The sequence below is a fragment of the Nanorana parkeri genome, unplaced genomic scaffold, assembly GCF_000935625.1.
Source record: "Nanorana parkeri isolate BGI_ZX_2015 unplaced genomic scaffold, ASM93562v1 scaffold143, whole genome shotgun sequence".
Taxonomy (NCBI): domain Eukaryota; kingdom Metazoa; phylum Chordata; class Amphibia; order Anura; family Dicroglossidae; genus Nanorana; species Nanorana parkeri.
The window spans coordinates 1,529,877-1,540,531 of NW_017306411.1; the positions used below are offsets into that span (position 1 = coordinate 1,529,877).

The window sequence follows — 10,655 nt, forward strand, 5'->3', positions numbered from 1 at the left end:
GTCAATATTTACATTTATGTAAATATTTTATTATATCATTTCATGTGATGACACATAAGAAATTACACTTTGCTACAATGTAAAGTCGTGAGTGTACAGCTTGTATATCAGTGTACATTTGCTGTCCCCTCAAAATAACTCAACACACAGCCATTATTGTCTAAACCGCCGGCAACAAAAGTGAGTACACCCCCAAGTGAAAATGTCCAAATTGAGCCCAAAGTGTCAATATTTTGTGTGGCCACCATTATTTTCCAGCACTGCCTTAACCCTCTTGGGTATGGAGTTCACCAGAGCTTCACAGGTTGCCACTGGAGTCCTCTTCCACTCGACTCCATGACGACATCACGGAGCTGGTGGATGTTAGAGACCATGTGCTCCTCCACCTTCTGTTTGAAGATGCCCCACAGATGCTCAATAGGGTTTAGGTCTGGAGACATGCTTGGCCAGTCCATCACTTTACACTCAGCTTCTTTAACAAGGCAGTGGTCGTCTTGGAGGTGTGTTTGAGGTTGTTATCATGTTGGAATACTGCCCTGCGGCCCAGTCTCCGAAGGGAGGGGATCATGCTCTGCTTCAGTATGTTACAGTACATGCTGGCAGTCATGGTTCCCTCAATGAACTGTAGCTCCCCAGTGCCGGCAGCACTCATGCAGCCCCAGACCATGACACTCCCACCACCATGCTTGACTGTAGGCACACACTTGTCTATGTACTCCTCACCTGGTTGCCGCCACACATGCTTGACACCATCTGAAACAAATAAATGTATCTTGGTCTCATCAGACCACAGGATATGGTTCCAGTAATCCATGTCCTTAGTCTGCTTGTCTTCAGCAAACTGTTTGCGGGCTTTCTTGTGCATCATCTTTAGAAGAGGCTTCCTTCTGGGACGTCAGCCATGCAGACCAATTTGATGCAGTGTGCGCCGTATGGTCTGAGCACTGATAGGCTGACCCCCCCACCCCTTCAACCTCTGCAGCAATGCTGGCAGCACTCATACGTCTATTTCCCAAAGAAAACCTCTGGATATGACGCTTAGGACGTGCCCTCAATTTCTTTGGTTGACCATGGCGAGGCCTGTTCTGAGTGGAACCTGTCCTGTTAAACCACTGTATGGTCTTGGCCACCGTGCTGCAGCTCAGTTTCTTGGCAATCTCCTTGTAGCCTAGGCCAGGGGTGCCCGTAAGGTAGATCGTGATCTACCAGTAGCTCTCAAAGCTGATGCTGGTAGATGACGAAGGGTGTGAAAGGCGGCCCCTTTATTCCATTTTGGTATATTTATTCAGCTGTGCACACATGATTACCTATTAGCCTGAGTCTGCTGAGCCAAGCTCCCTGACACCTTTCTGGTGGATACTGGTGGTTGAAGTGCTGTATTACATCAAAGAATATTAGTATACACAGCCTGTTGCAAAATACAGCAAGGTGAGCCAGGAGAGAGATCGGGGAGAGACAGACAGGAGATCGAAGAGAGACAGCCAGGAAAGAGAGCGAGGAGAGACAGCCAGGGGAGAGAGCAAGGAGAGATAGCAAAGAAAGCAAAGAGAGACATCCAGGAGAGAAAACAAGGAAAGACAGCCAGGAGAGAGAGGAGAGACAGCCAGGAGAGAGAGCGAGGAGAGACAGCCAGGAGAGTGAGGAGAGACAGCCAGGAGAGAGAGAGCGAGGAGAGACAGCCAGAAGAGTGAGGAGAGACAGCCAGGAGAGAGAGCGAGGAGGGACCGCCAAGAGAGTGAGGAGAGACAGTCAGGAGTGAGAGCGAGGAGAGACAGCCAGGAGAGAGAGAGCGAGGAGAGACAGCCAGGAGAGTGAGGAGAGACAGCTAGGAGAGACAGAGTGAGGGAGGTTTTTTTCGTTGGTAGATATCATGTAGCTCGTCATTTGAAAAGTAGATCTCAAAACAAAAAATTGTGGGCACCCCTGGCCTAGGCCATCTTTATGTAGAGCAACAATTCTTTTTTTCAGATCCTCAGAGAGTTCTTTGCCATGAGGTGCCAAGTTGAACCTCCAGTGACCAGTGTGAGAGAGTGAGAGCGATAACACCAAATTTAACACACCTGCTTCCCATTCACACCTGAGACCTTGTAACACTAACGAGTCACATGATGACACAAGGGAGGGAAATGGCTAATTGGGCCCAATTTGGACATTTCCACTTAGGGGTGTACTCACTTTTGTTGACAGCAGTTTAGACATTAATGGCTGTGTGTTGAGTTATTTTGAGGGGACAGCAAATGTACACTGATATACAAGCTGTACACTCACTACTTTACATTGTAGCAAAGTGCCATTTCTTCAGTGTCGTCACATGAAATGATATAATATTTACAAAAATGTGAGGGGTGTACTCACTTCTGTGAGATACTGTACATCTACCATAAATTTGATATCAACTATGTAATGTAGTAATTTTGTTGGTATTCAGCATTTAACTTTCTGAGACATCAAATTAGTGAGTTATATTGAAATAAACATTTAATTTATTGGTTTACAAGGCTACTTTTCTATAAAAGGTGCCATCTAGGTCCATTACTACCATAAAAGCCACTTCTGTGCTGCTCTCTGACTCATTTGTGTCATTCATTGTGTTAACAGTGCATGACTTCCAGGTTAAGCTTCATCTAAGCACCATTCCACTATCCAGTGAGAGCATGTCAGGGGCCAATAAGGGCACTCTCAATGGATGGGAACAGGTTAACATGCCCGGCACCAGTAATAAAGTAATAAATAGGAGAGTGCCACTGAAGGAATTTTTTAGCTAATAAAGGTAATATCTTTGAGGGCACAACTGTTTGTATGTTACTGTGCGTTGTGCTAGGCAGTCCATTTATTGTGAATGGGCAGCCAGCACATGGGAACTGACCTTGCACTTTTTGTTCCACAGGTGCATTGTGGTATGTTGGGAATGTGTGTTGGGGTGGAATTCAAAATATATGGTACTGCAATTCACCACACCACAATTGGGCTGACAGTACAGTCCAGCACAGTGCAGAACACAGTTGGACGATGCAAAGACAGGAAAGGCCCCCACCACAGCAAGGTGGGTGCCTTATCTGTTTCTCCCTTGGCCTGGCCAGAGGGACAAGACACAGTTTTGTCTTAATTCAAATTATGAAACAGGAACTAGAGTAAAGAACAACTTTAATGTTGTAGCTATTATAATGTAGATCAGTGGTTCTCAACCTGTGGGTCGCGACCCAATAGTGGGTCACAACACACAGTTGAGGGGGTCCCCATGTGCCTTGTGGTGCTCTAGGTAAGAGGCTCCTCAGCCGCCTCCTAGCGCAGCAGTGTCAGTTCTCCTAGATGGCGCTGCAGCTGCAGTGGCCGGAGAGGATCAGGTAGAGGGGAGCAGGCAGAAGTGAGGGCTGGTGAGTGCTTGATCACCACAGAGGCTGCACTGGGCACCACAGAGGCCGCACTGGGCACCACAGAGGCCGCACTGGCACCACAGAGGCCGCTCTGGGCACCACAGAGGCCGCACTTGATGCCACCAGAGTCCCACTAGCCACCTGAGAGCCCGCATAGCCACCCGAGAGCCCACACAGATACTAGTATTGGTGCATCCCTAAATTTTACGGTTGGGGGTCACCACAACTTGACAAATGTTACCAAGGGGTCCCGGCCCTATAAAGGTTGAGAACCCCTGATGTAGATAGACATTTCAAATCATTATATTTATAAATAAACATGAATGTGCAAAAATAGTCTTGTTTACGTGTGCAAATATTGGTTAAACAAGGTCATTCTATATCTATTTTTTCCAGATGATAAAGACTTTGATGCTTTTATATCATATGCACCACAAGTCTCAGAGTTGGACATGGAGACTAAAAAAAGCTATTGTGATAGCTATGATGAAGAAAGATTTGCAATTCAATTGCTACCAGATGTGCTGGAAGGCAAATATAATTACAAACTCTGCATCCTGGAAAGAGACGTTGTACCAGGAGGAGGTGAGGCAAGGGTCTAAAGCTTTGCCTGTAGGAAGAGCCTGGTTTTTAGCCATATAGAAGGTTTTTGGAGGCTGCAGCAGATATTTGAGCATTTTCTACCTCTCAGATAAATTACCATCAATCTTTTCATTTATCTGTAAGGAGGGCATTCTTCCCACTGACCACCAATGAAAGAAGCATCCTTCCCAATGACCAACAATATAAGGAACAGTCTTCCGACTCACCACCAGTTTAAAGTGTAGCTAAACCCCAAAGCCCAAATTTAATATATTGCATCTTACAAATCCTTAAATATAACGTTTTTTTTTCTTTATTAGGCTTTAGCCACCCGAGAGCCCACACAGATACTAGTATTGGTGCATCCCTAAATTTTACGGTTGGGGGTCACCACAACTTGACAAATGTTACCAAGGGGTCCCGGCCCTATAAAGGTTGAGAACCCCTGATGTAGATAGACATTTCAAATCATTATATTTATAAATAAACATGAATGTGCAAAAATAGTCTTGTTTACGTGTGCAAATATTGGTTAAACAAGGTCATTCTATATCTATTTTTTCCAGATGATAAAGACTTTGATGCTTTTATATCATATGCACCACAAGTCTCAGAGTTGGACATGGAGACTAAAAAAAGCTATTGTGATAGCTATGATGAAGAAAGATTTGCAATTCAATTGCTACCAGATGTGCTGGAAGGCAAATATAATTACAAACTCTGCATCCTGGAAAGAGACGTTGTACCAGGAGGAGGTGAGGCAAGGGTCTAAAGCTTTGCCTGTAGGAAGAGCCTGGTTTTTAGCCATATAGAAGGTTTTTGGAGGCTGCAGCAGATATTTGAGCATTTTCTACCTCTCAGATAAATTACCATCAATCTTTTCATTTATCTGTAAGGAGGGCATTCTTCCCACTGACCACCAATGAAAGAAGCATCCTTCCCAATGACCAACAATATAAGGAACAGTCTTCCGACTCACCACCAGTTTAAAGTGTAGCTAAACCCCAAAGCCCAAATTTAATATATTGCATCTTACAAATCCTTAAATATAACGTTTTTTTTTCTTTATTAGGCTTTTATCCATTATTTTCACCTAAGTCTGTTATTTTTCAACTTTCTTTAACAGACCAAACTGTCCAACAAAAGTAGCATATAGAGGGTTAAGACAAACCATTTAACACTGTCAGGGGTGCTGACAATGGCTAGCTTTTAGTCAGATGTAAAATCTTTATCCCAAAAGGAAAAAAAAACTTTTGCTGTAACTGCCTAAAAAGTGTTAGCTGGAGTTGACATTTATTAAGTCAAATCCAACTAAATTTGCATCTAACACTACTCGCTCCAAAGGTTGACAATACTGCTGTCCATGAGTGGCTCCTTCGCTCCTCCATAGGGTGGAGCCACTCTAAGACAGGAAATGTGCTACTGGCTAGATAATACCAGGCCAGGTAATAAATAAAGGAACAAAGGCCTAAAAAAATATATGCAGTCACCACATTTAAGGATTGGTAAGCTGCAATATATTCAATTTTGGGTTTAAATAGACTTTATGAGGGTCCTCCTATCAATGTAAAGAGATGCTACATTCACCATAAATATAAGGGGGTGGCTCACTGAGCACAGTTGTAAATAGGCACTGAACTTGCCACCAAGTGAGATAGCACTACAATTTTCCCAGTTTGCATCTTCTATCAATAATATTTGTTTCTATTCCTTCTCCTTCTTTTTGCATGAGTGTCAAGTATGCCATATTGCTTATTCTTCTAATAATTCTCACATTATCCCCTGATTTGTAGATATAATAACTATAAGCAGAGGTTCCCTGCGACCCTGAGAAAGTTATTATAAGTGTTCATTTGCTTTGAAAGGTTGAGAAAAAGTTTTTTCAAGCACTTGCACTTTATACCTGCAAAATTGTTTTGCTCTAGAGGCTCTTTATAGAAAATGATCTGTACTAAAATGCACATTTTAGGTGTGCACATATTTGAGATGTGCAAGTTTCTTCAAAATTGGTTGTCAAAGACTGCAGGAACAGGGATGACAGATAATCACAAACTTTTATTTGAAATCCTTTGCTAGTTGTAATGCAGCAGATTTGCATTAGATACAGTATGTGCCAGGCCCTGCCATTTAAAAAAAAAAAATACATTCCTTTCATACTGTGCTACATTTTTCATAATTATAGTCAATTCAAGGGAATTGTCACCAACAATACAAATGTATTTGATTTGTTTCAGTTTTCTATTTTCAGTGATGGATTATTAAATAACTATAACTGCATTATACTATATCTCACTTCATATTATTTCTTTTATATTATAGCTTATGTTGAAGACATCGCCAATATCATTAAGAGAAGCAGAAGAGCTATTTTCATCCTCTCTGAGAAGTATATTATAAGTCCCAAAGTGTTTGAATTAGAAGCAGCCATTACTTGCTCACTGGAGGAACAGGAGGCTCTTAAACTGATACTTATTAAGTTCAAACCATTTAAGGAGCCAGAGTCCTTGCCAAATGTAGTGAGAAAGGCCCTCAGTGCTCTACCAATGGTGACTTGGAAAGGGGATTTAGATAGTAAATCTTCTGGCAATTTAAAATTCTGGAATAGGATCAGGTATTACATGCCAGTTAAAAAGGTCAAGAGAAATGGAAAACTATAACTTTCAGTACAATGGTAAAACATTTTCTTTCAAACATAAATAACAAAAATACCTCATATTTGAATATATATGCAAGATGTATATATTATGGAGATTAAACTCTAGGCAGAGGCAAAACATTCAGTCTCTTAAACAAATCATGAGCTGTTTATTTCCGGCAAGCTTAACATGATGGGTAAAGGCATCTAGCCCTAAAGAAAATGTAAGCTAGCAAAAGCAAAGATCTTCTTAACTGAGCATTACTGAGTACTTCTAGAAGCAAAGTCTCTTGTTCAAGGTAATGTTCCTTTCATAAGATCCATCATAAGGTTTCTGTCAACCTGACAGACTTAGATCCAATATTCTTTTAGTACACATATCTGTAAAAAATAAGTCAAGGCAACTGGACTTGCTGTATTTTTCTTGAAGACGTTTCACTGGTCATCCAACCAGCTTTCTCAATTCAGATTTTATTACACATCATAATGACACAATGCATGTCTCTCCTTGGACTGAGAGACACTCTCTCTGGCCTACAGCTTGGTCCAGCTGTCCTAATAAAGACCTGCACAGCAACAACCAAAATGTGGTGCATGGAATTGGGAGTCCAGAAACTCTGTCGGACTCTCAGCAAAACCAGCTCCAGTACACTTTTTCAATCAACACAGGGTAGGAAATCTATTTGTGGCACAGTTATTAAAATCAGATGTTTAAGAAACTGTGGAGGGACATACCTTCCATCAAACACTTTTAGAAACGTTTGGAGATACTTTCCTCTGGGATTAATATTGCCAAGGTTTTGGTAGCAACTAGCTTAAGGCTCCATGCTAGTTCACTAATGTTACAGTATATTGTACCGTATGTTATATTTACAGTTTGTGATGTTATTGTGTCTCTTTGACTTTCTAATTCAATGTTATTTCACCACTAAAAATGTGTCAGCCATATTTGTGCTATGTAAACTTATACAATGGTCCTCTCTTATTTGCTCCCTTTTGGTTTGATAAATATAACATTAAAGGCATTTTGGTATATTTGTTCAATAATTTAAAAAAAACAAACTGTTGATCGTTCCTTTAATCTTGTGAGCTGACAACTTCCTGTGTTTTCTGCCTGGGCTGCACTCTTATCAGTTAGCATAGTTCCAAGTTCTCTCACAGAACACTTCCCCAATGGTATAGAGAAGAGAGGGGAGATGTTCTTTAGTCATAAAACACTTCCTGTCCTAGGTTGACAACTCTGCTTTTCCATAGATACAGTACGCTGAGTGAGCATTGTCACCCTTGTATAGGAAAGGGAAAAAAAACATATAAAGGTACACTGCAGCCTCCACATCTAAAGACTAGTACATTCCAATACATAATACAATATATTACCAAAAGTATTGGGACGCCTGCCTTTACAAGCACATGAACTTTAATGGCATCCCAGTCTTAGTCCATAGGGTTCAATATTGAGTTGGCCCATCCTTTGCCGCTATAACAGATTCAACTCTTCTGGAAAGGCTGTCCACAAGGTCTAGGAGTGTGTCTATGGGAATGTTTGATCATTCTTACAGAAGCGCATTTATGAGGTCAGGTACTGATGTTGGACAAGAAGGCCTGGCTCGCAGTCTCTGCTCTAATTCATCCCAAAGGTGTTCTATCGGGTTGAGGTCAGAACTCTGTACAGGCCAGTCAAGTTCCTCCACTCCAAATTCGCTCATCCATGTCTTTATGGACCTTGCTTCGTGCACTGGTGCGCAGTTATGTTGGAACAAGTAGGGGCCATTCCCAAACTGTTTCCACAAAGTTATGAGCATGAAATTGTCCAAAATGTCTTGGTATGTGATGTCTTAAGAGTTCCCTTCACTGAAACTAAGGAGCCAAGCCCAACCCCTGAAAAACAACCCCACACCATAATCCCTCCTCCACCAAACTTTACACTTGTCACAATGAAGTCAGGCAAGTACCGTTCTCCTGGCAACCGCCAAACCCAGACATGTCCATCGGATTGCCAGAAAGAGAAGTGTGATTCCTCACTCCAGAGAACACGTCTCCACTTCTCTAGAGTCCAGTGGCGGCGTGCTTTACACCACTGCATCCGACACTTTGCATTGCACTTGGTGATGTAAGGATTGGGTGCAGCTGCTTGGCCATGGAAACTCATTCCATGAAGCTCTCTATGCACTGTTGTTGTGCCAATCTGAAGGCCACATGAAGTTTGGAGGTACGTAGCTATTGACTCTGCAGACAGTTGGCGACTTCTGTGCACTGTGCGCTTCAGCAATGCGCTGACCCCGCTCTGTCATTTTACGTGGCCTACCACTTCATGGCTGAGTTGCGTTTTTTCCCAGGTGCTTCCACTTTGTTATAATACCACTAACAGTTGACTGTGGAATATTGAATCCAATGATCTGGAGGGGTGTCCCAATACTTTTGGCAATATAGTGTATGTTTATTCTTGGTTTAGATATGCTATGATGAATATCATAAACTTTCATTAAGGTCATGTCTCTAAACTTCTATTGGTCAGTAAATTCACAGAATAATAAGAAACATGGTAGTGTGGCCTTCTTGTTATACTTGACTGTTTTCCTAGTTTTCTATAGACACTTGTGCGCTCGATTACTCTAAAAAAACTGGACGTTCCTCCTTACAGCTGCTCACTTAAATTGGCTGAATGAGCCTGCATTAATATCATTCAAATATGTGAAGTGGTGCTATCATTCAACAAAGTAAACAAATAATGTGTACAAAATACAAATATAACAGTGAACAATACTTCTGTGAATACAATTTTCCAACTAAATCTTCTGATCAACTGCTTGGGTGAATCAAAGGTAATTTTCTTTGAAAAAAAGACTCAAAAGTGACTAGTAAAATAGCAAATGTCCTGTGTCAGTGTGTTAAACACATAATTGAAACAAAGTGCCCATGAAATCATTACATGCAAAGACAATTCTCTCAAGTGTTAATGTATAAAATAAAACAGAGAAAACAAAAAAACATGTATTCTTAGTCTTTCTTTGTGTGTCACTCTGTCCACTCTTGTGATTTCTTGTGTATAATCTTTAAACCATAAAAAATAAAAATTAGAATTCTTTGCTGCAGTGCTCACAAAATACACCAATGCTCTGATATATAAGCCTCTCACCTCCGTGTTCAGACCCTTGGGTGTGAAAACACTTCTTGTAGAATTAACCTCCTTCCTCACAATATTTGAGGCAGTGATCCTCCTCCCTTCAGATGAAACCAATCCTGATCTTATCGCTTTCTCTTCTACCGACAGCCCATCTTCATCTCAAAAAAATCTCTCAAAGACAGAAGTGGAAATCATAGCGCACCCCATATACAGTAAAATAATTATTTTATTAAAAGGATTACACTCACATAAAAAAATAATAAGATTGCATAATCAGACTCTCATTCCTGGATGCCATGTCTATCCTCCTCTTTCTCTTCCAGGCGTTCTGACATCACTGACTCAGCTTCTACGCATTTCGTTTAATTGACTTCATCAGGAAGCTAGAGTCAGTGAGTCTATCAAGCTCATAAATACGGGCACTCTGTTAACTGTTGCTTTGATACCTATATTAACCCATTGCTATCTTTAATCTTCATGTTCATACCATCTAAACCAATACCACCTTTTACATGAAAAATATATTCAAATAATGTTAAATAAACAGATATTATTAAAACAACCATTTACACTATTCCTAGTTTGCTGAAGAGATATATTTTAGGGGGTATTTTCTTTTTTTAAACTATAAATAGAAGAATATGTAATAGAATAATAACACACATACATTTTGTTTTACATAAACATCTTTAAAAAAAGAAGGGGGTGGTGGTACAAGACTAAGAGGAGAAATGTGAACACATGTATAAATCAAGGAATCACAAAAGATACATGAGTTCATTAGCAGGACATACCAGTAGTAACAGGTTGGATAAAATAAGGGGATAACTACACTCATATTCTCATACTCTATGATCTATGATAGTATATAACATATGCCCAAGACTGCAGCCTATCTAAACGGTGGGGTTGGCAAGATCTTAATGTTGGGGTTCTTCAG

At 40.9% G+C, this 10,655-nt stretch overlaps 1 protein-coding gene across 1 annotated transcript in view; it reads left to right on the forward strand.

Annotated features, from left to right (window-relative positions):
* The window catches only part of IL18RAP (interleukin 18 receptor accessory protein), a 14,895-nt gene extending 8,280 nt beyond the window's left edge, over nt 1–6,615 (forward strand). Inside the window, exons 7-8 of the mRNA XM_018554120.1 lie at nt 3,771–3,959; nt 6,276–6,615. Coding sequence (XP_018409622.1) covers nt 3,771–3,959; nt 6,276–6,613 — 527 coding nt within the window. The 3' untranslated portion in view covers nt 6,614–6,615. The remainder of the gene's footprint in view (nt 1–3,770; nt 3,960–6,275) is intronic.
* Nucleotides 6,616–10,655: the final 4,040 nt, after the last annotated feature.